The 26698-nt window shown below is 62.9% G+C and overlaps 1 protein-coding gene across 1 annotated transcript; it reads right to left on the bottom strand.

The window, feature by feature from the left end:
* Nucleotides 1–2045: 2045 nt before the first annotated feature.
* Nucleotides 2046–25740, bottom strand: CPZ (carboxypeptidase Z). The gene is made up of 11 exons (XM_070371882.1): nucleotides 25570–25740; nucleotides 20771–20803; nucleotides 19257–19631; nucleotides 16881–17093; nucleotides 14672–14868; nucleotides 13862–14023; nucleotides 13397–13555; nucleotides 8657–8792; nucleotides 6819–6958; nucleotides 3186–3285; nucleotides 2046–2522 (listed from the first exon to the last, which is right to left on the bottom strand). Exons 1-11 carry the CDS (start codon nucleotides 25652–25654, stop codon nucleotides 2188–2190), a joined length of 1935 nt encoding a protein of 644 aa, XP_070227983.1. The 5' UTR covers nucleotides 25655–25740; the 3' UTR covers nucleotides 2046–2187.
* Nucleotides 25741–26698: the final 958 nt, after the last annotated feature.

The following is a 26698-nucleotide window of genomic DNA, read 5'->3' as shown; positions in this document are numbered from 1 at the left end:
TGCTCCCCCTACAAAGGAACCCTGTTTCCAGCTCTGTCCTCTTCAGGGTCTGGAAGCTGTGATCCCGCCCCCGTCCCCCACCCCCATCGTGGAGAAGAGGGCAGTGAGCGCTCGGCTGCAGAGTTGACATTTTCCAAACACCGTTTCCCACATTAGAAACCAGGAGACTTGAAACGACGGGAGGGAACCTGGCTCAGGGCGAGGCCGAGGACTCCTGGGCTCTCTGAAAGGACAGAGGAGCCACTGTGGGGTCTCTGCTGTCCGCAGACAGTGTAGGCACCAGTTGGGGGCTGGGGCGTCTCTCAGAGGTCAGTCTCCCTGCCCTTGTCCTCACCTCCAGTGCCTGAAGCGTGAAATGGGCTCCAGGCAGAGCTGTCTCCGCCTCTCAGACCGACCCGGGAGTTGGCCGTGACCAGTGGAGCCGGTGAGAGACGTGGGGCGAGCAGGAACCCCACACGGGGTCCTGCAGGAGGGACTCAGCTGACACCACCCATACACCACAAGGTCCTGAACTCATCACAAAAGCTCTCTGGGTGGCACCCATATCTGTGCAGCAAGGATGGGGTGCCCGGTACACAGTGGGACCAAATACACGCTGCTCTTCGGGACTGCTGGCACAGGGGTGAGTGTGGGGCAGAGGGACTCCACGAGCCGTGGTGTTTGACCAGAGCTCCGGATCACCCCCAGGATGCACACACGTGCCTTGGCTGCAAACCATGAAGCGCGGCATGGGGCCCAGACTGTGTGACGGGAGGAGGCCCGCGCCCCCTCCTGCACCCCGCCACACACCGCCCTGCACCAGAAGCATGCCCCCTCCTGTCAGCTTTGGTCCAGGTTGGCAGGACGCGCTCCCACAATGCTGATGGGCAAGGGCAGCGGGGTGGGGGGCAGGCTGATATTCATGAAGTGAAGCCACTGCTCTGGCAAGATACACCCCCACTTCTGTATGGGGTCAACCCTGCCCAGGCCTGGACTAGGGATGCAAGGGACCTCTAAGAACACAGCCAGGAACCAGCAAGGAAACTATCGAGCTGTGGCCGGTCCTCCTCTTAGGGGTTGAATTGTGTCCCCCCCACCCGGCCACCCCCCACTCCCCAGATTTTATATGTTGGAGTCCTAAGCTCCAGTACCCGCGAACGCGACTGTATTTGGAGACTGCGGTGATCAAATCAAATGGGGCCCTCAGGGTGGGCCCCCATCCAATAAGACTTATATAAACAGAGGACACTGGGATAGAGAGACAGGCGTGGAGGGAGCAGGATGGGAAGACAGGGGGTCAGGACGGCCGTCTAGACACCAAGGACACAGGCCTGGAGCAGAAGGAGCCTGCAGACACCCTGACTCGGCCTCCCAGCCTCCAAGACCAGGGGACGAGTGCGCGTGGTCTGCGGGGCTTTGCTATGCAGCCCTAGATGACTAGCACACCCTCTCTAGGGGCCTCCTCTGTTAGGCTTCCTCACTCCCCATCCGACAAATCCCAGGACGGACAGACGCACCGAACTTCAGAGGTGGACCAAGAGGGGGCCCTGAGGGGCCCTGAGATGCTTTCATCACAGGATGAGGAGGGGGCTGAGGAGGGAGACCCTTCCTCCTGGAGTCAGGCGCTTCTGAGGGTGACTGCTGGGCCATGCTTCTTGCCGGCTCACCTGCCCTAGAGACTATGATGACCTTGTCACCTGCTGGGGGCTCAGCCAATTCCCACTCCCCAACCAGGCTCCCCCCAGCTTCCCCCCACCTCCCACCTGCATCCACATCCTCCCAGACACACAGCCGTCAACCCCAGGACCCTCAGCCTCAAGTCCCAGCCCGGCATCACCCTCTCCGTGTGGCCTTGGGGCATCACGCCCCCTGCTGAACCTCGGCTTTCCGTCTATAACGTCGAGGCCCCTCTGGATTCAAGGCCTCCCTTTCCAGGAATGGGCTGCGCACAGAAGGGTTGGCAGAGCCGCCCTGGGATGGCCGCCTGGGGGGACAGAGGAGCCCATGCCAGGGACCCCGGAGGCGGGCAGGATAGGCGGGCCTCTCTCCTCCAGCGGCCACGCTGGGCCGCGCACACAGAGCCTCTCATCGCAGTGGGAGGGGAAGAGAAACACTTTAATGAGACGGAGACGGCTTCGTGGGACGCCTCTGGAAGACGATCAAGAGCAGGAGACGACGTGGCCTGCGCGTCCGGCAGGGCCGGGGCACCTAGTACTTGAGCAGCCAGCGTGGCTGGTGCTGGCCCAGCGACGTGAAGTAGGACCACCACCAGGGCTTGCTGCCGCCGGTCGTGGGCTGTCTCCGGGCCCCCAGGGGCTCCTCGTCGGGCTCCTGGGGCTCCCCTCCGAGCCCACCCCTCCGGGACCCGGGAAGGAACTTCTGGGGTCCAGTCCTCAGTGGCTGGAGAATGAAGTCCACGCGGCCGGCCCTCTTCATCCGGGCAGGGATGATGACTTTCTTGATGACCTTGGAATAGCCAGGGGCTTGAGCGATGACGATGTGGGCCCCCGGGGGCAGCAGTCTCCAGTAGTCACCATCTGGGGCTGCAGACACATGGAAGGGGAATGGCTCTCGGAGCTGGGCCCACACAGCCTTGAGACAGTGGGCACTGGGGGTCAGGGGCGTTTGCCTGCAGGACAGCAGACTCCAAGGGTGCACTCGCCTCTGTGTGGGCCTGGAACCCACCGTCCTTCCCACCGCCTCCCTCTGTCAAACTCCTATTCATCCCGCAAAGCCCTGCCTAGCCACACCTCCTCTCTGAAGCCTTCACAGTCCATCCCACCCCACCCCACCCCACCCCTGTACACACACAGTTAACAAGCCCTCCTTTCTCTGGACTGTTTCCTCCAGGAGCACACGTCACAGGGTACGGTATTTTTCAAACCAGCTGTGAAATCCCTGAGGGCACCCAGAGCCCACAAGGACACACAGCTGGTCACTGGGATAGAAGCTCTGGGACGTGAACCCACAGGCTCTGTCTATAATGGTGGTGTTCCTTCTTGAAAACACAGGATCCACATCGATGGTCATCAGCAGTCAAGACCTGCATGTGTCCCCACCCGCTGGGCTCAGTGCTGCAGGAGATACAGCTCGAGGTGGACACAGACCCCCGGGGCTCCCCAGCCTCACCCTCCCCCGAGGCCAGCAGTGGACGGATGGAGCAGGGTCACACTCTGAGCACTGCAGGAGCCCCAGGAATTGCTCACCAGTGGTGATGTCGTGGCGGATGCCCTTGACTAAGATCCGGGCGTTCTTGACCGGCTTGCCAAACTTGTCCATCACCATGCCTTTGATGCCCCGGTGCACCTGAGGGGGCCAAGGACCGGGTGGGGATACGGTTTGTACCCGCTTGAGGGCCCGGCTATTTGTAAGGCCTCCCCAGACAGCCATTTTGCTTTTTGCATTTCTTTTCCATGGGGATGATCTTGATCCCTGTCTCCTGTACAATGTCACGAACCTCCGTCCATAGTTCCTCAGGCACTCTATCTATCAAATCTAGTCCCTTGAGAGTCCCTTGGACTTCAAGGAGATCCAACCAGTCCATTCTGAAGGAGATCAGCCCTGGGTGTTCTTTGGAAGGAATGATGCTAAAGCTGAAACTCCAGTACTTTGGCTACCTCATGCAAAGAGTTGACTCACTGGAAAAGACTCTGATGCTGGGAGGGATTGGGGGCAGGAGGAAAAGGGGACAACAGAGGATGAGATGGCTGGATGGCATCACCGACTCAATGGATGTGAGTTTAAGTGAACTCCGGGAGTTGGTGATGGACAGGGAGGCCTGGCGGGCTGCAATTCATGGGGTCGCAAAAAGTCGGACACGACTGAGCGACTGAACTGAACTGAACTGAACTGAGGGCCCGGCAGCCCACCCAGGCTGTCTCCAGGGAAACCCTCGTCTGTGAGGTGAGGGTGAGCAATGAGGAGCCCACCGCCGGGGTCCTCCCCCAGCAACAATCAACCCCATTCAGGGTTTCCAAATGGCCCACAGTGCCAGCTCAGGGGGTCAGGCCGACAACATCTCCTGAGCCCTGAGCGGCACCTGTGACCCCTTGTGCCCACCTGTGAACACATCTGAGCCCCCTGCCTGGGTAACTAGGGCCAGTGGGGCCGGGGTCCCGAAGGCAGTGGGGAGGCAGCAGGAGGACACAGGCCTGAGGGTTGGGACCCTGGTGTCAGTCCCAGCCGGGCACCAACCGGCTCTCTGACCTCAGGCAAGCCACCTGGGCATCTCGGCCCCTCTCCCCATCTGTAACAGAGGGTCGCTGTGCCTGCCTCAGGGAATAAGAATCAGTACAGCCGAGCTGGAGGCAGGGCGGCCCCACCCTCTCCGTGGGCTGGTCCTAAGCACGGGCGGTGTCCGAGCAGATGCCCCACAGCTCACGCACACGTCACCATCAGGCCAGGAAGCCTTACACTTGGCAAAGAAAGCACCTCCCAGAGCCTCTGCACAGTTCTCCTAAAATGACATGCAAGGCACAAGCTGAGCACCCTAGCTCCATCGGCAGGAAACAACCAGAGGTCGATCCTCCTCACGTCAGAGGAGGCCGGGACTCCGGGTGGGAATGGCAACTCAGCTTGGGGGCTGCTCTGTCCCTGAAGGCTGCCCCTCCCTCCTCCAGGGCTGCCCAGGACTGCCAGCCTCCACCCCGCCCTTCCTCTGCTCACAAGGCCTGACCTATCCCTCTCCCCTTTCCAGACACAGCTCACACTCCTTTTCCTCCAGGAAGCCCTCCCTGATGACTGGTCACACCGGGGGCCTCCTTGGGGAACCCACAGTCCTGGTTCCCTTCTTCCAGCTCTGACCTCAGTGCGATGTCACCGTCTGCCTTTTCCCTGCCCCCTAACCCTAGAGCAGAGGCCAGACACACAGAAGGACCTCCAGCGAGCGCTTGGTCCATCCCTGCTCTCAGGCGGACGGTCATCATCCTGCAGAAGCAGGCACGTGGAGCCCTCAGGCAGAGGAGGAGAGATGCCCCCCGCCGCCACCTCAACCAGAGGGAGGTGGACGCCACCCCCCCAGGCCTGGTCAGGATCACTTAGGGAAAGGCCTCAGTGGACATGACAGACAGATCCTTATCAGGAGGCCCGGGCAGCTGTCCTGGGGACTGTCCTGGGGGGCAGCCAGGCTCGGCCACAGGCTGCCCGGCCGATTGCAGTATTAAATCTTTATGCCCCGAGCCTTCACATGCAATATCCACAGAGCGATCCCAGCCCCGTTTAAGGCTCCTTAAAAGTCATTTCCACCAGACGGCCGTAAAGCGTGACGCGCGAGGAGGCCTGGCCATGAGCCATTATTGATGCTGCCCGGCCCCGAGCAGCAAGGTGGCTGGCACAGCCTCCAAGAAGGACCCCACGCTGACAATGTCCAGTTGTCATCCGGGGCCTTGCTCCTTCCCCACTGCTGCAGCTGCTGGCCCAGAGGCTCTGCTCGATCCCCACCGGGAGGAAGTTCCTGATCTTTCTAGAAGGGAGGGGCTTCGACAGTGGAACTGGGGCTTGGGGCAGGCAGATCTGAGTTCGAGAGGCCGATGACATCGGACCAGCGCAGTCACTCTCTGACCCTCTCTGTCTCCTCCTCTGGCTATATCAGAGCCCCCGTGATCCTGGATGGGAGCCCAGGGTCCCCCAACTGGCACGATCCTTCCCCAGCACCCTCATTCTTCCAACTGAAAAACGCGGCAGCCCTGTCTCCCAGCCAGGCCTGGTGGCAGGATTCGAGGCCGTGTGGCTGGGGCTGGAGGCAGGGGGCACCAACTGTAAAGTTCTGCACGCTCACAGCCCCTTGCTGTCTCCCTCGGGCAATCCTGCTCCTCTCTTCGGACCTGCTCCTCACTGGCAGCAACATGCGATTTTTATGATTCTTAAAGATGCTCGGGAAAAAGGAAAAAGCAGAGGCTTCTCACAAAACCCCCATTATCATGCTCCGTTTTGAGTTTCCGTGTCCCTCACATGAGCATTACCCTATTCAGAACAGCATCCCTTGGGAGGGGTGGGGGGCACGCTGCGGAGCCTGAGGGCTGGGGCAGGGCTGGAAGGGGTGGCGGGACCTCAGCACTGGGTCCCCACATGGTCACTGGACCACCGGGAGTCTCGGTTCTCTGGGTCCGGTGAGGGGTGACTTTAGACACGCTCTCTGAGGCCCCCCGCTCACGGTACGCTTATTTCTGGAGACTCTCAGCCCTCGATGAGGAGGTCACCCCTCAATCCTGTTGCCCTACTCCCACCCCAGCAGCCCGTGTCCTCCCCTCCGAGCCTAAGGGGAGGACAGGCCCTGCCTGACGACCCCGCACCCTGCTGCCAGCCATGCCCTGCAGGCGTGCTCCCAGCCAGGACTCACCTCTTCCCAGGGCCATGCCCCTCATTCTGGCCACGGGACCCTCGGTGGTCTAAACACCCCCACGCCACCCCCTCTGCCAGAGGGTTCCTGTCCTGTGGCATGACCTCCCCTACTTCCACTTCAAGACACATCCCGGTGCCTCCTTCCTCCAAGAAGACACCTGGCCTCCAAGGCTGGGTCAGGGGCTGCCCTGGGCTGCACTGCCCCCTGCACTCCCCTCACAGAGACCCCTGCTGCACTGGGGACCCTGATGTGTGCCCCCCTGGCATCCCCAGCCACCCCGAGGCTGGGCCTAGGGGAGGAGAGACGTCTGGTGAGCCTTCACTCATGAACACAGATGGTTAACGAAGAAGCAAGTGCAGAATGACTACGTGACCGCGTGGACGCCGAGCCCCGCCGTCCGGTGTCCCGGTCCGGGGGTCGCCCGCCGAGGGGCCCGGGTCTGGGCGCCCCTCCGCATGCCAGGTCCCGGGCGGGGTCGGGCACAGCACGCAGAGCTCACCATCTCCATGAAGTTTAGCAGCGGCTCCTTGTTGTGCTGCCAGATCGTGTAGAGTGCCTCCTCCGGGGGGAACTTCATGCAGCCCAGCTCCACCGTGATCTCAAAGCAGTTGCTGTGCAGGTAGTTGAAGTCGGACATGCCTGCAGCACAGTGGGGGTGGGGGCAGCTGAGCGAGCGGCCCTCAACACCAGCCCCCGCGGGCCCGGGCTGGAGAGCTGGGAGAGGCCAGTCCTATCCCGGCCTCCCAGCCAGACAGATGGAGGCAGACGGCTCCCACCCAAGGTCCCAGGGGAGGGGGAACTGGGCTGGGGAACAAGTGGTCTGGCGCCCCTGTCCACAGACTCCGCTACCATCTGTGCGGCCTTCGGGGAGCAGGAGCAAGTCCACCTCCAGCACAGAAGCTGGGCTCACGCTGGGCCCACAGGTGCCCCTGCCCCAGCGCGGTCACTGATAACAGTGTCCAATTACAGGACAGTCCTGAGAACGATTCAGAGAGGAAGGTCCTACAAACTCCATCTCTGAGGGAGCCCAGCTCAGGGGGGCTGACAGCCGGCCTGGGAGGCCACAGAGCCTTTGGAGCAGGTCGGGCTGACCACCGCCCCCTGAGCCTGCCCTCCACCCCAACTGCTTGGGAGGTCTTGTCCAGCAGAAGCTTCTAGGTGGCTCTGGGGCCTGGACCTTCAGAGCTTCAGGGCCTCCTCCAAGCCCTGGCAGCCAGCAGCCACCCCTCATGAGTTACCGTTCAAGTCCGCACACAGATGGCCCCTTTGTCCCTGGCCATGGCCCCTAACCCTCCTGAACTCATGCCCGGTGGGTGGGGAGCCCGGCTCACCTCTCCCAGGCTCAGCACCCCAGTGGGCTCTTTACAGACCCCACTGAAGGGTCATGATTGAGACTCGAAGCCCTCCCCCCGAAGGTCAGGGGACCCATGTGTCTGGGTCCTGGTGAGACAGAAGGTGCACTGCCCCCTCCAGGGAAAGACCACATGTGCCACCGTGGGCAGCAGGGGCGCTGAGCAGAGGAGAACACGTCTCTGGAACAGGAGCTGAGGGGCCGCCCTGTCCACCTCCCAGGAGAAGTCGGGGGACAGGCAGGGTGAGTCTCAGCTCTGCCACAGGCTCAGGCCCTCGAGCTGGCCCTTTCCTTGTCTGAGTCCAATTTCCTTATCTGTCAAGGGACATGAATATTCAGCGTCATGCCAGCGTGGAGGGGTGGCCAGCAGCGCGTGGAGGCCTGTGGGCTCAGCCTCGGGGCCCCAGTGACACAGGGAGTCACCTGCTCCCGCATTTCAGAGAAATAAAGAATATAGTTTTAGTGTAAGAACATCCCACATGTTTGGAGTTAGTATTTATATAGTACTCAACACCCTTCCTCACTTCTCTAAAACTCCGGCTTCACTGACAATCCTATACTCCATCAGGCAACCCTACAAAACCCCCAAAAGGCGAACTGGTCATGGGTGGGATCATGAGATGGTAAGTGACCATTAAATAAACCGCAGAAAAGGCAACAGGAAGTCTAGCCCTTCCCGGATATAGGAACTTTCCCTCCCTCCAGCCCCAGTTCAGCTCGGACCCGAGCCTAGCCCTTCCCCTGCCCAGCTGCGCCCTCGCCCAGCCCGGCCGGGCTTCGGGCCCCGCCCCGCCCCAGGACCCGCCCCGGACTCTGGCCCGCCCGGTCCCCGCCCCCACCCCAGACCGCGCCCCGCCCCCAGCCCACCCTGTTCCCAACCAAAGCCCCGCCCCAAGCCCCGCCCCCACGCAAGGCCCCGCCCCCGCCCCGGGCTCCAGCCCGCCCCCGGCCCCGCCCCCCAACACCCCCTCTACCGGCCCGCGCACCTCCGGTGAAGCTGTACCAGTCAGCCCCATTGATGATGCTGCCCCTCTTCAGGAAGTTGCCCCCACACCTGTTCTCCGACCTGTCCATCATCATAGGGTGCACGTCGGCGTAGGCTCGGGCCAGCAACTTGAACATCTGGAAGGGAGACGGAGAGGTCCCCACGAGGGCTGTGGTGGGCGCCCTGCTGGACGCCCTCTGAGCTGGGGGCAGAGGGTGAGGCGGGAGGTGCCTCGTGGGCGGGGCTGCCTCAGGGAACGCCTGCAGCTCAGGTGGGAGGGGGGCAGTGTCTTTATAGCGGGCCCAGCATGTGCAGAGGAACGGAGGTGGGTACACGGGCACGTCAGGGAGCCCTGCACACCTGGCTAGGTGGTGTGGGCTTCCCCTCGAGAAGGGGGCGTTCGGAGGTAGGTCGGCATGAAGCATTTCTTGCTATTGAGCAGAGGGCAGGCCTTGGGGGAAACAGGTGGGGGGGGATGGGGGCTGGGATGGTCCCATTTTTACTGCCTTCATCTCTCACGTGAACGTCTATGGTATTCACCACTTTATGTGCCCAGGAACACCAGCCGCTGCAGGAGCCCACCCGCCTGCTGCCATAACCTGTCCCCAGTTTCCACTGCGTCTGGTGGTCCCACACAGGACGCAGCTCAGGGTCTGCCACCCCCTGGGAGGGGGGGAGCCTGGGGGCAGGGCCTGGAGGGTGGCCCCAATTCCTAGGTGGTGCAGAGCCCCTCCCCACTGGCCTCCCCCAGCCCAGAGCTCCCCTCATGACACCCCTCACCCCTGCAGGCCCCAGGTCCTCCTCCCAGACTGGACTCAGCCACCTGTGTGTCCCAGGACCGGACACAGGTCTGACCCAGAGTGGAGGCTCCAAGCAAGGTCCAGATGGATGAGGGGTGCGCCTGCCCTGGGCCTGTTCAGGGGCCCCGGGCCCCGGAGAGGGTGTCCCTGCCTGAGGGCCCTTCTTTAAGAAAAGGGGAGGTGGACAGGTGGGGCCAGCAATGAGCGGCTGCTCCAGGCCAGAGTGAGGTCTCTCCTGACGACTCAGACCCAGGGCCTGTGGTTTGGAGAAGGATGCGTCCAGTTTCTCAGGGTAAGGCTGCAGTTTCAACTTGGTCCCACAGACACAGCCCAAGTCCCCACATACAAACCCATGGGTGTCCTGCAGTCACCAAGGTCAGCAGTCAAGGACCGCTATCCTGCCAGCAGCCGCAGCCACCTGTGGTCAGCATCAGCCCTTTCAGGCAGGCATCCAGGTGCTGACGGGGTTGTTTCTGGAACTCTGCCTGGGTCCCCACCTCTCTGGTACCCACCACCCATCTGAAGAGTGGGACCTAGGCTGGTTAGGCCCAGAAGGTTAGGCTAGCCCCTCTCCAAGGTGTGCCCCCAAATCCTCTCTCCTGGTCTCTCTCCATCCTGCCCTGGGGCCGCCTCCTGTCACCTGTCAGTCAGCCCCTCAGGAGAGCAGGGAAAGTCCCCACCACCCCAGGGTGCTCGAGCCCCAGGCTGGCTGGGATCAGGCCTGCCCTGGGGGCGGGAGCTCTGCCCAGGTGCCGGGTGTGGGTGGGTGGGGAAGACACAGGGATCATGACCACTCCCAGAGAAACAAGGTGGGGTGTGGTGGGCTGCTAGGAGGCGCAGACGTGGACTGGCTGCAGCCCAGGAGCACGGGCCAGGGTCAGAGAGAAGGGCCAGCCGGCCAGGGGCCTGCATAAACTAGCTCCTTCCCACTGGGGGCTGGGCCGGGCCAGGGAGGGCCTGGACGGCAGGACGGAGCTGGAGCCGAGCTGGGAGCAGGATTTTGGCAGAAGGGGCAGGTGTGTAGGGGGACAGAGGGGCGAGGCAGGCAGCCCTGGCTGGCCTAGGAGCCTTGAATGCTGCCCTGAGGCACTGTGGCACCATGGAAGTCTGGGGGTGTGGCTTGGACACCCTGCTCAGGCCCTCCTCCTGCTGCCCCACTCCCCAAGCCTCTCCTGGGGCCCTGGTTTCCACAGAGACCACCGCTGGCTGCAGGTCTGAAGGATGATCGATCGGTGATTGATGGCTGGTGGGGAAGGCACTCGGTGTTCTGACTCTGTGGGGACTCGTTGAGGTGAACTTCCCCCCTCGAGGCATCTTCACGCATCTGCCCCTGAGAGCCAGAGAGTCTGAGCCTGGTGCCCAGGGGCTTCACCCAGATGCTGACTTTGCCCTCTGACGGCACAGCCACAGCGGGCACAGGCCATGCACAGGGGAGACACCCAGCCACTCCAGAAGCACTTGCAGAGCCCCAAGCATAGAAGCCAGCACCTCTCTGGGTCCCAGGCATGTGCTGGTTGTAGGAGTCAGTGAGTGAGTGAGTGACTGAGTAAGGGAGTGAATGAAGGAGGGAGGGAATGAATGAACGAGTGAATAAATGGGTGAGTGGGTGAATTAATGAGTGAATGAGTGATGAATGAGTGAGGAATGAATGACTGAGCGATGGATGAGTGAGTGAATGAACGAGTGAGCAAATAAGTGAGTGAGTGAATTAGTGAGTGGATGAATGGGTATGTGATGAGTGAGTGAATAAACGACTGAGTGACTGAATGAATGACTAAGTGCGGGAATCAGTGAGGGAGGGAGGAAATGAATGAGTGGATGGTTGATAAATGAGTGAGTGGGTGAATTAATGAATGAGTGAGTGATGAGTGAATGGCTGAGCGAGTGGGTGACTGGGTGGGTGGCTGAGTGACTGGGTGGGTGGCTGAGTGGGGATGTGCTGAGTGAGGGAGGCAGTGGGCACCAGAACGAACGAGGGCAGGGCCAGTCAGCGGGGACACACAGGTGACGTCCGGATGGTGCAGCCCCCCGGCGCTGCAGGGGGCGGGCTCAGCCCGTGCCCGCTGGGCCCCCCAGCTCCCATTGCCCACAGCCCTGAGCCTCACTCCTGGGAGCCTGGGGGAGTCCCCACCTGATCCTCCGGCTCCACGGGGGGGCTGGCCCTGGAGGACGCCCTTCTCAAAGTCCACCCTCAGGCTGCGGTCCACACACACACACACACGCACACACCCCACCCCCGCTCGTCCCCGGCCTCCCGGGCAGCTCCCTGCCCTGGCCGAGGTTGCACCTCCTCGTCCTTGCTCGAGTCTGACTCCGTCTCCCCCGTAGACGAGGGCCCGCAGCTCAGGTCCCTGTCCTCGTCACGGCGGTAGGGGGAGACCTGCCGTGGGGAGGTGAGGAGGGGTGCTGGGTGAGGCAGGGGGACCCCTGAGGGACCACAGAACAAGACGGGGGCCGGCCCGGGCACTTGTCCATCCGGGACCCGCCCCACGCTCTCTGCCCTGCCCCCAGTACCAGGGGAAGGCCTGAGAAGGCGGCAGCGGCCAGGCCCGGCCCTCCGCCCGAGTCTGGGCCTCCAGGGGGCCCGCTTAGTGCCCAGGCCTTAGTGACCCGGTCAGACCCTCCAGAGCCTCCCCGTGCTGGTCAGGGGAAGTCCTGCAAGCTGCGGCCTCCTGCGAGGGTGGGAAACTCCTGCTCCTGGCGGGGCACAAACGGCCCTGGGGGATGGGGGCCATCAGGGCAGTTTGCGCAGCTCAACTCCAGGGGGTGACCCAGCAAAGCTCACCCCCAGTCCCTGGCCTTGGTCTCCTCAGCTCCCATGCCCTTCCAGAAGGCCAGCTCTGGTGTCCATCAGGGCAGGGGTGCCCCCGGAGAAGGGAAGAATGCAGCCAGAGAAGGGTCCGGCCAGCATCCCGGGTCTCATCCCCTGCTGCTCTGACCAGTGGGGAAAACGGGCCTCCTCTGGGCCCAGGTGACCAGAACTCCTAGTTGGACCCCACTGCTTCCCAGGGCACCTGAGAAGTGAAAGAAGTCGCTCAGTCGTGTCCGACTCTCTGCCACCCTGTGGGCTGTCCATGGGATTCTCAGGCCACAATACTGGAGTGGGGAGCCGTTCCCTTCTCCAGGGGATCTTCCCAACCCAGGGACCGAACCCGGGGCCTCCTGCATTGCAGGCAGATTCTTTACCAGCTGAGCCACCAGGGAAGCCCAAGAAGATGGAGGAGTGGGTACCCTTTCCCTTCTCCAGTAATTCTCTGGGATTCTCCAGGCCAGAATACTGGAGTGGGGAGCCTTTCCCTTCTCCAGGGGATCTTCCCAACCCAGGGATGGAACCCAGGTCTCCCACATTGCAGGCAGATTCTTTACCAGCTGAGCCACCAGGGAAGCCCAAGAAGATGGAGGAGTGGGTACCCTTTCCCTTCTCCAGTAATTCTCTGGGATTCTCCAGGCCAGAATACTGGAGTGGGGAGCCTTTCCCTTCTCCAGGGGATCTTCCCAACCCAGGGATGGAACCCAGGTCTCCCACATTGCAGGCAGATTCTTTACCAGCTGAGCCACCAGGGAAGGACCTGACCTTTAGCAAGCCCACCCTGCCCACAACGGGGGAGGCGCCAGGAGCCGCCGGGCGCCATGCGCAACGCAGCACTGCCCTCTGCTGGCACCGCCCGGGGCCGCGCCCTCCCCTGGGGTGGCCTGTGTGGGGAGGGCACTCAGCCAGGGTGCCCACCCCAGGAGCTCCCAGAGGAGACACTGATGGAAGGTGGGGTGGCCAGAGAAGGGAGGGGCGGAGCTGGCTGGAAGGCTTCCTGGAGGAGGGGGTTTGGAGCTGGGTCTGGAAGGCTCCGAATGGTTCAGAAGGCTGGAAGGCACTCGCCTCAGGACCTGAAGGACTTCAGGCCCCCCGAGGGCACCACCCACAGCAAACCCGCCCAGCCTCTCACCTTCTCGTCGGGCGTGGGAGAAAACATCTTCTCCTCCTGGGGATGCTTGGAGAAGTCGAAGGGATAGGACACCACCAGGTCGCCCCCGTGGAGGCTGGCTGAGAGCACGAAGGGAATGGTTCGCATCCACTTCATTATTGCCTTCGTCTCGGGGGCCACCTGCCCAGGGTGGGTCGGGGGGGAGGAGGAGACGGTCCTCAGGGCAAGGCGTGTCCCTGCTGATCACTCAGCCCCATGCCTAAGCTTTAGGATTCCGCCCCGGCCCCACCCCACTGGGTGCCCCCAAGTGCCCATCCTGGGCCTGGAACCCTCCTCCCCCACCTCCTGTGGACGCCACCTCCTCCAGGCAGCCCTCCCACGCACCGTCACCAGGCACCTGCCAGGCTCTGGGTGCTTTCAATAGGGGCAGGACCCCCCAAGGGTCCCGGAATAACCGGAGCCCTCGGTGCGGCAGCGGGCTCCTACCTTACCCCACCAGTAGTGCTGGGGGATGGCGATGTGGTCGCTGCGCGCGCCGCGGACCGAGGCCAGGCGGTAGTACTCGGACGTCAGGTCGGGGAAGTTTCGGTTCAGGTCCAGGTTTTGCGCGTTCTGCCTGCCGCTGGTCCACCCGTTGTAGCCGGCGCCCTGAACCACAGGACGGCCCCCAGCCGGGGGTCAGCATGCCCACCCTGATCCCCCTGGTGGGAGGCCCAAGGCTGGGCTGAGAGTCACGGCGGGCGGGGTTCTCTCTGGTTTCATGAGATGAACTCTGGAGCTCATCCGCCACCTCCCAGACCTCCGGGCTGACCCTCCAACCTCCAGGCCCCGAGCCAGCCGGCTGTGCCCTGCCTGGGGTGCCCCACGTCAAGGATGCACAGCTCACTGCCCACCCGCTGAAGGCCCTACTCGTCACCTCCTCCAAGAGGCCCTCTGCTCCTGGCTCCCCCACCCACCCCCGTTTCATCCTGTCTCCACGGGGTGCCCCACGTCAAGGATGCACAGCTCACTGCCCACCCGCTGAAGGCCCTGCTCAGTCACCTCCTCCAAGAGGCCCTTTGCTCCTGGCTCCGCCACCCACCCCCGTTTCATCCTGTCTCCACAGCGCACGTCACCTTTTAAGCCACCACAGCATTACCAGCGTTGGTCCCCCATAAGCAGGGCTTTGCCCGTATGGGTGCCCGCTGAGTCCCCATTACCCAGGACGGCAGGGGCACAGACCCTCCACAACCGCTGGTGGCTGAGCGGACGGGGCGTGTGGAAGGCAGCGGCCGTGGGGCGGCGTGGGGCCCTCACCTCTGCGGCCGCCACCTCGTAGCCGTCGGGGTTCATGGAGGGCAGCAGGTGGACGCGGGTGGTGTTGAGCAGACGCTGGATTCGGGGGCTGCCCAGCAGGTACTCGGAGCACAGGTACTGCGCCAGGTAGATGAGCATCTCGCGGCCCGCCACCTCGTTACCATGGATGTTACCGATGAGCTTCACCTCCGGCTCCACTGTGGGGGGAGGGGAACACAGTGACCTGGGGGTCGCCTCCGGGGTCCCGGAAACCTGAGGGCCCACGTGGCAAGGGCAGGCTGTTGTTACGGAACTATTCACGCTGGTTCTGGCCCAAGTGTCTCTGTGATTAACGAGGTCTCATCAAGGCCACCACTTCCGCTGAGCTCGTCGGTGATGTAGAGCCTTAAATACCAGCGTGATGGATCAATGATAACTGATTAATAATCCTAGGCACTGTCGTCGGTCTGTGTGAATTTCATTCACGGCCACTCCCCATGCTTGTGCGGTGGAGGAGAGCGGACACTGGTGCTTAGACGGGAAGACAGGTGGCCCTGGAGTGAAAGGATGGATAGATGGAGCGATGGGTAGGTGGAAGGAAGGAAGACAGATGGAAGGATGCATGCGTGGCTGAGGGCCTGGATGGAGGGAAGGTGGGTGGTGGAAGGATCGCTAGGTGGAAAGCGGGAAGCAACGAAGGGAGAGAGAAGGACGGAAGAAAGGAAGGAAAGAAGGAACGAAGGTGGCTGGAAGGGCGCACATGGAAGAATGGGTGGCTACACGGGCGGGTGGACGCGGGCAAGAGCGGACCAGGAGCCCAGCGGTCTTCCTAACGTGGACCCTGCACGAGCCGCCTCTCCTCTCTGAGCCCCGCACTGCTCACATGGAAAACGGCATCTCCCTCCCAGGCTGTGTGCAGCCCCGTCCCTCCCACAGCCCCAGCGCACAGATGCCCCTGAGGCTGTCACAGCAGTCACTGCCCGTGGCCCCTCACAAAGGACACGGCCCGCCCCCGTGTTCCTCAGCTGCGCCCCCTCAACCTGAAAGCGGGAGTCCCGCCTTCAGCCCAGAGCTGGAGGGGGAGCCGGGCAGGGTGGGCCCTGGAGGCAGGGGCGAGGCTCGATGACCTCCGACCCCCGTTGGGAGACAGGGCTTTGGGCACGTGAAGTCCACGCTGCAGAAGCCACCCGGATGGAAACCAGGCTGAGCGCAGCTAGACCAGCAACGGGGGCCGGAGCCGCTTGGCCAAGACGAGGGCCACGTTTGAGTACTTGGTAAGGACCAAGGTCAAATGGGATCCAGACGGATCCTGTCCGACTCGCAGGGTCTCAGGCACAGACGAGCTGAGGGGCTGGGGAGAAGGCCTGGGACCCTCTGCCCAGCTGCTCTCAGTGCCCCGGAGCCAGGCTGGTGCTCATCTTCGCCTCGCTACCCAGGAAACAGGCCGTCCAGCCAGGGTGCCGAGTCTGTCAGAACATCGGGGTTCTGGGGCCAGACCCCCACGCCCCAGCCCCGAGCCCAGCACCTTTTCCTTGACCTGCCCCTGACATGGCTTCAGTCATTTTTCCAGCATCTGCGCTCCAGGCCGGAAGGGCCTTCCCCGTCACGGCAGGTGAACCAGGACCGGGCAGGGCCCGACCGCCGCTGAGCCCTGCAAGAGCGCGGCTGCAGGCACAGTGAGATCCAGCGCTTCCCACGTGGGGCCCCAGCTCCAAACAGGACGTAGCCTCCTAGGAGCTGAAATGGACTTGGGTTTTAAATTAATGGGAAGACGCTCTGGGAATGACACTCAAAGGAGGAGCTGTCAGGGTCCAGGACCCAGCGCCCACACACCTGCCTGGCGTCCAGGTGCACCAGGGCAAGGTTGCAGAAACAACAACACAGTTAGGGTTTTCACTAGAGACGCACAAGGTCTGACGGGCCTGCGGTCACCGTGCACCCCTCACCTCAAGGCCCACGACATCTGCAGCCCCCAGGGCCGTAACCCTCCTGGCCGCCTCCTCCCCAACTCCCAGCGTGGCTGTGACGGTGGGTGCACACGCCTGGTGGGAGGTGGCCAGCACCCCAGTGCCCCCAGCACGCCCCAAATCCCCACCCACCCCGTCCCCCAAACACGGGGGCTTTGATTAGGACCGAGGACCTGCTCGTGTACCCCAAGGCCAAGCGGGCCGGTGCCTTTTCCCAGCCCAGACCGCTCACCCCGCCTCCCCCGATGGCGGCAGTGGCTTACTCAGCTCGTGCTGGCCAGGCCGGCTCGAGAACTCGATGACCAGCAGGTCCCGGCCGTCGAAGCTGCGCCCGATGCTGTAGGTCTTGGAGATGTGGGCACAGCGGGCCGCCGTCCGCCTCAGCACGCGCACCATCTGGGCGTAGGAGTGATGGGTGAACTGAATGAAGGTGGGCGGGTGGCCCGAGGGCAGTGCCTCCTCGATGTCCAGGCCTCCTGGGGGTGGGGGGTGGGTGGACACAGGCACCAGGGGTCAGCTCGGGGCTGCCGCTGCCCTCGCCCCAACTCCCAGCCCCGCCCTGGGGAGCCCGGGATGTCGGGACCCACACGGGCCCCTCGGATGGCTCCCCAGACATGACTGAGTTTGTAAGTAAAGTTCCCTTTGTGAAACCTGACGTGGACAGCTAATCACAGCCCCCGACAGGTGTACACAGCAATGCAGCTCCTAGCGTCAGTGAAGAACAGGCGTATGGGGTTTGTTTGGAAATTTTGTAACATACAGAGCAGCAGAATACAAAACAGACGCACGTGGACAGGATCCTCAAAGAAAACCGTGGTCTGGCTGCCTTCTGACTTAGGATGACTGTGTCCCCAGGCATCAGCGGTGACGGGGTAGGGAGGGAGGAGGGACGGGGGAGCAGAAGGTATGCTTTTCCCCCAAATTTGCAAAGCTTCCTCAGGAGACAGTCTGGGCTTCCAGGCATAGGTAGGCTGTCTACCACGGCCATCCCCAGACCAGCTGGCGGGCCCCTCCCACTCACAGGAGCACCCCAAGGCCAGCCCAGGGGCTCCCAGACCGCCTCCCGTGGGGTCTCTGCACGGGAAGACGCAGGTCCCAGTGGGCTGGCCTTGGAGAGCAGGGGCACTAACAGTGCACGCTTTTCCCAAGCGTCTCACTTGCCTTGTGGTTTCATTTCTGCTCAAAATGGTTTCTGAGGGAGAAGAAAGCAGATGGAACCAGCAATTTGGTGGCAGACTGGCCCAAAATAAACTCCCTCCAGCCCACTCTGCAGGCTTCCCCGGGGCCGGCGGGCCTGGCCCCACAGAGATGTCGGGTTCCTTTCCTCTGTCTCTCGGCCCCCACCCAGCCACGCTTCCTGCCTCTTCCCTGGCGGATGGCTCCCGTCTGCCTGCAAAGTGCAGCCCATGGGCCTCTGAGTCACAAAGAAGCTGCAGGTAGACGGCACCCTCATCTCCCTCCCAGATTCAGCTCCAGGATCAGCCCTGAGCTCTGCACAGCCAGTGACTGGCGGAGCGGGAAGCCAGGGCTCGCTGGGGGCCAACCCGAGGCACCCCTGGTTGCTACCTACCACCTCCTTGGTTCCCAGCTGGGAGCCGTGGACACAGCGGGCACCTGAGGGCCATCAGGCACGTGGACTGATCGACCCATCCGTCAGTGGCCGGCCTGGCTCACACCAGCCCCCACCCTGCTGCTGGTGGCCTTCCCAGAGCCTCCAGTCAGTCACCTGTGAAATGGCTGCACCCGTATTCAGGGTCACTGTGGGGTCTTAACGAGACAACACGTGTGTGACACTTGACCCCAGATCACGTGGACCTCCCTGTGAGCTTTGTGACGTCCGCACACGAGACGCCGGAAGCCACCGTCCCGCACCGACCGGTGTCACGCACACTGGCCACGGGTGGCTATTTGCATTTAGGTTCAAATTCATTACAATCAAGGAAAATCAAAACTTCAATCCCCAGTCACCTGAGCCATGCGCCCAGCTCTCAGGAGCCACGTGTGACGCGGGGGCTGTGGTCTGGACCAGATTAGAGGGCTCTCCTCACAGGCCACCAAGGGTCCCAGGGTCACTGGGACCACCCGTCTCACTCACTCTGGAAGCCTGGCTGGGGGGCAGGGAGGCCTGCAGAGGTGCTCGTCACCCGTCGCCCCACCTCACAGCCATGTGGCCCCCAGAAGCGCCTCGCACGCCCCCTGAGACGGGGGGCTCACCATCACTCGGGGCTGCCCATTCCAGCTCCACTCATTTGTCTGCATGAGGAACCAAAGCCCATCTCCACAGCCCCTCTGGGTGGCTTCCCTGAGCCCATGGGGTTCCACGGACCCCACTCTGAGGCATCTGGCTGCCGCTCCAGTCAATATGCCACGTGTGATCTTTCAGGAGCGGCCACAGGCGATCACAGGCTTTGCCAGGCAGGCCTCAAGAGAGACAGGCTCCTCACACCAGCACCCTGCAGTTCTCTGATGGGCGAGGGGAGTGCCATCCAGGACTCAGGCCCCCACACCTCTGCCCTCCCAGCCTGGCCCCTGCACCCAGGGCCTCCGGCTTGGCCAAGGCACTGCCCTCCCAACGCATGTCCTGTTGGCCCGCCCGGTCATCCAGCCGCTCACCACAGCGGGGCCCCCCTGGAGCCCACCTCGCAGCTTCTCCAGGGGGTCGTAGCAGCCTTCCTCCGGGCCCGAGAAGTAGCGGCCGCAATCGAGGAAGTAGGGCCAGGCCATGTCGATGGCATCGAAGGCGGGCTGGCAGGCCTCGCGCAGCGCCCCGCAGACATGGCGGCAGGGTCTCCGCACGCGGCCGCCCTCGCAGCGCGGGGCCAGCACGGCGCAGCCCAGCAGGCGCAGGTCGGGGTTGCACTGGCCCTCCAGGAGGTGGTGCAGCACGCTCAGGAGGATGTACTCAGAGCTGGACTCCACGGCCTCCCGGGACCGGTGCGGCAGCAGCGTGGGGAAGGCCGTCCGGTTGTAGGTGACGTCACTGCAGGTCTGCAGCTGCAGGTCCACGCACGTGGCTGGGGGGGGGGGGACGGTGGGGTCACCAGGGCACTCCCTCCCACGATGACCCCCAGGACGTGCTCAGACGCCTGCCTGCTAAGTGCCGCTCTGCCCAAGCTGACCCCACTAAGGCCCACAGCCAGCAGGGACGGGCGGCACGGAGAGGCCCGGACAAGGCCCCGGAAGAGGCAGCCAGAGCCTTCGGGAGGACCAGCGACGGCCCCCGGGCTGGCCCGTGAGAGGGCCCAGCAGGCCGCTCTGGGTCTCAGCTTCCACATCCGCAGACTGGGCCCAGGAAAGCCAACCCGGCCAAGGAGTTGCCTCGTTAAGGCATATGGTTGACTTCTGTTTGGCAAAAATATTGTCCTACTTAAAAAAAAATAATAATTCTTTACCAGCTTCCCTTGTGGCTCAGCTGGTAAAGAATCTGCCTGCAATGCTGGAGACCTGGGTTCTACTTCTGGGTTGGGAAGATCCCCTGGAGAAGGGAAAGGCTACCCACTCCAGTATTCTGGCCTGGAGAATTCCACAGACTGTATAGTCCATGGGGTCGCAGAGAGTTGGACACAACTGAGCGACTTTCACTTAAAAAAAAAATCCAGTGCTTCTGCTCAGAATACCCCAATGCCCAAATCTGGCAGGAGGAGCCTTGAAGAAATGCCTGCTCTGAGCGCCTCCGATACACCAGATCCACGTCCTCTCCAGCATCACCCCCAGGAGTTCAGTGCTCCCTTCCTCACTTTAGAGACAGGAACTCGGGGCCAGGCGGGGAGGGGCTTGTCCCAGCCCCAGACTCAGCAGGTGCCAAGAACACACGGGGTGCAGAGCCAGCCAGCGCGGCACATGCGCACCTCAAGTCAGACCCCAGACCTCCTCGAGCCCGCCTGGGGGGCCGTGGAGAGGGAGGACTGGGAGAGACCCCCGCAGAAGCCCAGGGCAGAGCCAGGGGTGGGAGCCCAGCTGCACAGAGGGAAGGGCCTCCCTCTCTTGTTTTGCCTGATTTCTAGCTCTTTTAATTAGGTCTGGATTTGATCGATGGGCCCTCTTAATCATCACCCATTGCAGAACCCTGGGTTCCTCCCCCTAAAAGGCTTTGAGAGCATGGAGGGCCTGTGTTCACTCCCACAAAACAAAACCGGGCGGTCCGGGTACGTACCGCTGTCTGCAGCTGCAGACCCGGGGCATCCACCTGCAGAGAGAGGGGGCAACACCGTCAGGGGCGGGGACCCCTGCCCATCCCCAAATCCCGCTGCTCCTCACGGGGCCGGTCCCCCAGCCCCTCCCACCCTCCCCGCCACAGCCGCCCTCTGACATCCACGTGGCCGAGACCCCCATTCTCCGGGCGGGAAGACTGAGTCTGAGGTCACACAGCTTCCCTAATAGAAGGCAGAGCACTGACTCGGAGTGCTGGCCGAAAGCCATGGTGTGAATACATCCACTGGCCGGTTCCAGCTTCGGCTGGGGGATGGAAGCGCAGGAAACAAGAAATCAGGAAGTGGGCGCTGGGCGGGGGCCGGAGAGAGACAGGCAGAGCTGGACGAGCTGGGACCAGAGGGGAAGTGTCCTAACCCCAGATCTTCATCTGGAACCCAGGCCTGGTCCACGGTCTGACAAGGATGGAGGCTGCTTCTAGGGATTCACCTTACAGCCTGGGGTCACAGAAGCCTACCTGAGCATACGCGAGGCCCCCAGAGGGGGGATACGGGTGGGGGGTCCTGTTAGGCTAGCTGAGCAGCCCCCTGTACACACAGTACCCCCGACATGGACCACAGTTCCCCCACTGAGGACTGGGCAGCCACAGCCCCTGACCCCCATGGGCCAGCTCCCTAAGCTGTCATGGGAAGGAGACATTCAAGGCGCCCTCTTGCCAAGGACTCCAGGCATCCCAGCCGGCTGGAACCACTCGGGCAACGTAAGGGGCAGGAGGATAATCTTCCTGAAGCATCCAGGCAACAGGGCTGCCCCTCAACACAACAGAGAGGGCTGCAGCTGCCCGCCGCCACGCCCTGCACGCTGGGACGGGCTGGCAGTGGGTGAGAACTCCAGGTGCCCTGAGCCACCTTCTCTCAGCCTGGCAATTTCCAAGCACGTGCCCAGCTCCCACCGCCTGACCCCATCACCCGACTCCAAGCCCTTCTGGTCTGAGCTGTTCGCAGGTTGTGCCCACTGCCCTCTGCCGCACGAGGGGGTGTGAGGACAAACCAAAACGTGGGACTAAGGGAAGGGCGGGAAACCGCCCCAGGCTCTGCTCGGTCGCTGCGCTATCTGCCCATCTGCGTTGGGAGAACAGACAAACGGATTCACTCGGAGCAGGACCCCCCCCCCAGGAGCATCTGTGCCCAGCGCTCACACTCAGAATTCACACTCACCGACCCGTGAGACGCCACACCCGTCAGCTCAGGAGCCCCAGGGCTCCCCGGCCCAATGGCTCCCGCCAAGGCCCCTTCCTCCCCACACCCGTGTCCCAACGCCAAGCCTGTGCCTGCCGCGTGCCGGCCCAGAGCCGAGCGGGGCAGAGCTGAAGATGCACTCAGACTTGGTGAGCAGAACTCCCACTGGCCCTGGTGCCTCTGCCGGCCTCAGGAAAATGCGGGCGGAGGAGGCCAGAACACAGCAGTTACCCCCATGCCAGCTCCTTCTAAGCATCAGACCCACTCAGCTGCCTGGACTTGAGTGGATTTGACAAGCGGATCCCTCCTGGTTGCAGGTGGCTCCAAGCCTCCCCAAGTCACAGATGAGAAAGCTGAAGCTCGGGAATTAAGCGCCTCTCTGGGCCTCGGTTTCCCTGTCTGTAAAATGGGGGTGAGAACAGTAGTGCGCACTGTTGCCCCCAGGTGGCGCTAGTGGTAAAGAATCCGCGCGCCAGTGCGGGAGCCGTGAGAGACGCGGGTCCCGTCCCTGGGTCGGGCAGATCCCCAGGAGGAGGAAATGGCAACCCACTCCAGGATTCTCGCCTGGAGAATCCCATGGACAGAGGAGCCTGGCGGGCTACAGTCCACGGGGTCACAAAGAGATGGACACGACTGGGCGGCTTGACACCATTGCTGGAGGGTCCCACGAGCTGGTGCTGACACGTGGCTCGGGTCGCACAGGAAGGAGGGGGCCGGGCCCCTTGTGACCCGCCCACAAGATGGCAGTGCCCGTCGCGATGGACAGGAGGGCGGCATCTACTGACGTGGACAGATGCTTCCGGCGTGGCTACCAGGAGCAAGAGAGAGATGGCGGACTCACCTCCCGGGGCGGCTGTAACGAAGACCCACAGGTTGGTGTAACAGGCCTTGATCCTCTCCCGGTTCTGAAGGCCAGACGCCCAAAACCAAGCTGCTGGCGGGCCACACCCCTCCGCAGGATCAGGGAAGAGTCCTCCTGGGCTCCCAGCAACCCGCAGCTGCGGCCACGTCACCCCAGTCCCTGCCTCCGTTACCCCGTGTTCCTTCTGGTGTGCTGTGCCCAAATCCCCACCTTCTTCCAAAGACACCAGTCACGGGATTCAGAGCCCAGCCTGAGCCAGTGCGCCTTCCTCCTAACGCAGCCAAACCCGCAAAGGTCCCGGGTCCCGATCAAGCCACAGTCAGAGGCATGGGGGAGGGCGCCTAGGACTTCAACGTATCTTTGGGGGACACAAAACAACAGGCCAGCCCCAGTGGGGGCCTTCGGGGAGCTCGGGCTGGGGTGGGGTCGAGAGGACACACCGTCCAGGGTGGTGCCCACCAGCCATGCGCGGGCACTGAGCACCTGAAATGCTGCGACTTGAAAAGGATGTGTGTTTCGGGTATAAAGTACCAACTTGCAGCTAAGCTGCTAAGTCACTACAGTCGTGTCCGACTCTGTGCGACCCCATAGACGGCAGCCCACCAGGCTCTACCATCCCTGGGATTCTCCAGGCGAGAACACTGGAGTGGGTTGCCGTGCCCTCCTCCAGGGGACCTTCTGGACCCAGGGACAGAACCCATGTCTCTTGCATCTCCTGCCTTGGTAGGCAGGTTCTTTACCACTAGCACCAACTGGGAAGCCCCAATATTGTGTATATATCAGGTTAAGTAAGATTTGCCCTTAGGTTTAATTTCACCTGTTTCTATCTCTTTCGAGTAGCTTCTGGGAAATGTTAGGCGATGTTTTGAGGGTTGGCATTAGCGTGTTGGACAGCGCTGGTCCAAAGGCTGCTCTTGAGCAGTCCACACGTGACCGTTACACCTCTTGACCACAAGGTGTCAGCATGTCTTCAACCAAGGGAGCAAGATGCCGGGGGTCGGGTGTCTTAGATGGGGAACAATAACAGAATGAGGTCAGAGAGGTCGGCCCATCTACCCAAGGACACACAGTGTCCAGGGAATTCAGGATTTGAACCCAGACCTGTCCCTCAAAGCAAGGCTGCTGCTGCTAAGTCACTTCAGTCGTCTCCGACTCTGTGGACTGCCTCAAATTCCAGGCTGCTGATAAGAAGGCAAGGGACAGGCAGGGGTGAGGGTCTAGGCCTGCTTGCTCTGAGCCCCAGGACAGTAAGACAGGAAGGACAAGGACAGTCCTGGACAAAGCAGCCCGGAGTCAAGCTGCCCGGCCATGCTCTCGTCACTGTGTGGTCTGGAAGAGGCACTGGGCTTCCACGGACCACACATGCTCATAAGGAGATCCTACTGGAAAAAGGAATTATTCTAGAAAGAGGCACTGATGCTGCACAGAGGGGAAGACAGAGACCCTCCCTGCCCAAGCCTCCAGGTGAGGAAGGGGCAGCCTGGGTCCGGAGGAGGGTCTGCACTTCTCCCTGGGAAAAGGGCAGGTCAGGGAGAGCTTCCTGGAGGAGGGGGTCTGTGCTCCCTGACAAGCCTATAATAGTGGACACTTCCTGGGGTCTTGGGGGAGGCTCCATCCGTGACACCCTCTGCATGACCTTCTGCATCCCACGTGTGCACACAAGTGTGGGCACACACCCAGACACACCCAGACACACTGCCTGGCCCCCGGCTTTTCTGTAGAAAGTGGGGGAGGAAAGAGGTGAAGGTGGGGCAGAGGTGGAGAGAAAATTCAACTTGAGCTGAGAGAAGAGGAAAGGGAGAGATGGGCTTGGCAAACTGCAGGGGCACTTTGCTCCTGGCACAACCTACTTGGCTGGTGCCAGCAAGTTCTCAGGTGTCCGCAAACCTCCGGCGCTTGGGAGACTCAGAACCCAACACGCCCAGACCCCAGTGTGGGAGGGAACCCCCCACCCCCCACTTCAGCAGTCCGGGTCACAGGTGTCTGCTGCTAAGGACCCTGAGGGCGGCGGACCAGACACACCCTCACCTTTCACTGCGAAGGGAAACTGAGGCCCACCCAGAAGGCAAAGTGTGGGGAGGACCACAGCCCGGGCCCCAGCTGGCCCCCATCCTCAGGTGCCTCCCGTCACCCTCCCAGGCGCGAAGTCCCTGGACGCTCCCTGAGTGCCGCCATCCCCTGCCCCCAGAATCCTCCAGGAGCACCCCCTTTCCCTGGCACGGACCGCACCCCCTCCCTGGCCCTCTGCACCCACTTCCGGAGATGCTGTTGTCCACATCACGGAGTTGGGAGGGAGGGCTCAAGAGTCTGCAACAGGGTCCAGAGGCCGCCCCCTTCCTGGAAGGACTAGGGACCTCGAATGCCCTCTCTTCCTGCAAAATCCTGGCACCTGCTCCCTAGGACCCCACCTGCAGGGCACCGCCCCCACCCTCGCTGGCCGTGCCCAGACCAAGAGGAAGCCCCTGCTGGAGCCCGCGGTGCTGAGAGCTGGGCACCTCTAACCTGCCTGTGCACTCCACCCCGGGGTCCCAGCCTGGATGCGCTCAGCGAGTCAGGCCCCGCCTCTGGTGCAGACCCCCAGGTCCAGGGTTCACAGGGTGCCCATTTGGGGGACGTTCTCTGGAGCCCCGGGTCACGCGGGGGAAAGCTGGCGGTTCCGGAGTTGCCGAGTTCCACCCCCGGGGCCGGGCGGTCCCGCCTTACCCTCGGGGTCCCAGGCGGGCTCGCACCCGGGCCGGGCGGCGGCGAGGACCAGCATGGTGAGGAGCAGCGGCGGCGGGGGCCGCATGGTGGGCGGCGAGCAGGGCGGCCGGGCGAGTGATGTGGCACTCGGGCCGGGGCGCAGCGCCGCTCGGCTCCCGCCCCCCGCGGGCGGGGAGTCGGGTTACAGCGGCCGCGCCAGGAACCGCGCCGAGCCGTGAGCGCGCCCGCTTCCGGAGGCCGCCGCTCCGCCCCCAGGGGTTAGAGGCCCCCTTGGGGCTGGGTGCCGCCTCCCACCTGACTTCCGGGTCCCCCGCTGATGCTGCCTACTAGCCCCGATTCCTGGACCGAGGGGGAGCCGGGGAGGCGGGGGCCCGGCCTGCCCTGGACCCGACTGGCAGGGGGGCCAGGCCGGCTACCCCCAGCTCCGGGCCTGGGTCCCAGCAGAGGAGCGATGGAGTGTGCACTCCTCCAACCCTGTCGCAGGTTGGAGGATGCACCTGAAGGGTCTCTTCCATGACCTTGGGCGTCCCCTGCCCCACCTCTGAGCCTGCACCCTGCAGAGAAGTCCTCTCCCAACAGGACCTCAGCGGGGGGTCTGACACCCCGTTTTCAGGGTGTCAAACAGTGCGCAGTGAAACGTGGCAGTCCTCAACTGAGCACCTTAAAGGAGCCAGTGGACGTCCAGGTGGTGGCATACAGGTTCTCCGGGGTGTCTCCACCCGCCACACACTCCCCAGATGCGGGGAGCCCAGTACAGACACCCCAACTCCAGGGTGTTGGAGTGCACACGCCTGTCTGCACCTGCAGCTGTGAGACAGCCCCTTCCCACTCCCCTCCCCTCCCGCAGCCTCCTGCCTGCATCACCCAGAGCCATCAGGGCAGGAGGCCTGAGGGGCCTGGGAGGAGGGAGGCCCAGGACCTCAGCCCTCAGGTGAGAAAAAAAGGTGATCGCTAGAACCCCTCTCTACTCCCAGGGTCGGGACGGCTCTGGGGTTCAGCCAATGCCTTTGAGACCGCGCCCTCCACGGAGCTGGACAGGTGCTCACTCTGCTTTCCAGATGTGCACACATCTGCCCGCCAGCCGCTTCACACAGCCCCACCACTGTGGCCCAGCCAGCATGTGCATCGT

This window comes from Bos mutus, chromosome 6 (genome assembly GCF_027580195.1).
Source record: "Bos mutus isolate GX-2022 chromosome 6, NWIPB_WYAK_1.1, whole genome shotgun sequence".
Taxonomy (NCBI): domain Eukaryota; kingdom Metazoa; phylum Chordata; class Mammalia; order Artiodactyla; family Bovidae; genus Bos; species Bos mutus.
The sequence above is the reverse complement of the archived record's forward strand: the minus strand, read 5'-3'. Positions and strand labels throughout refer to the sequence as shown.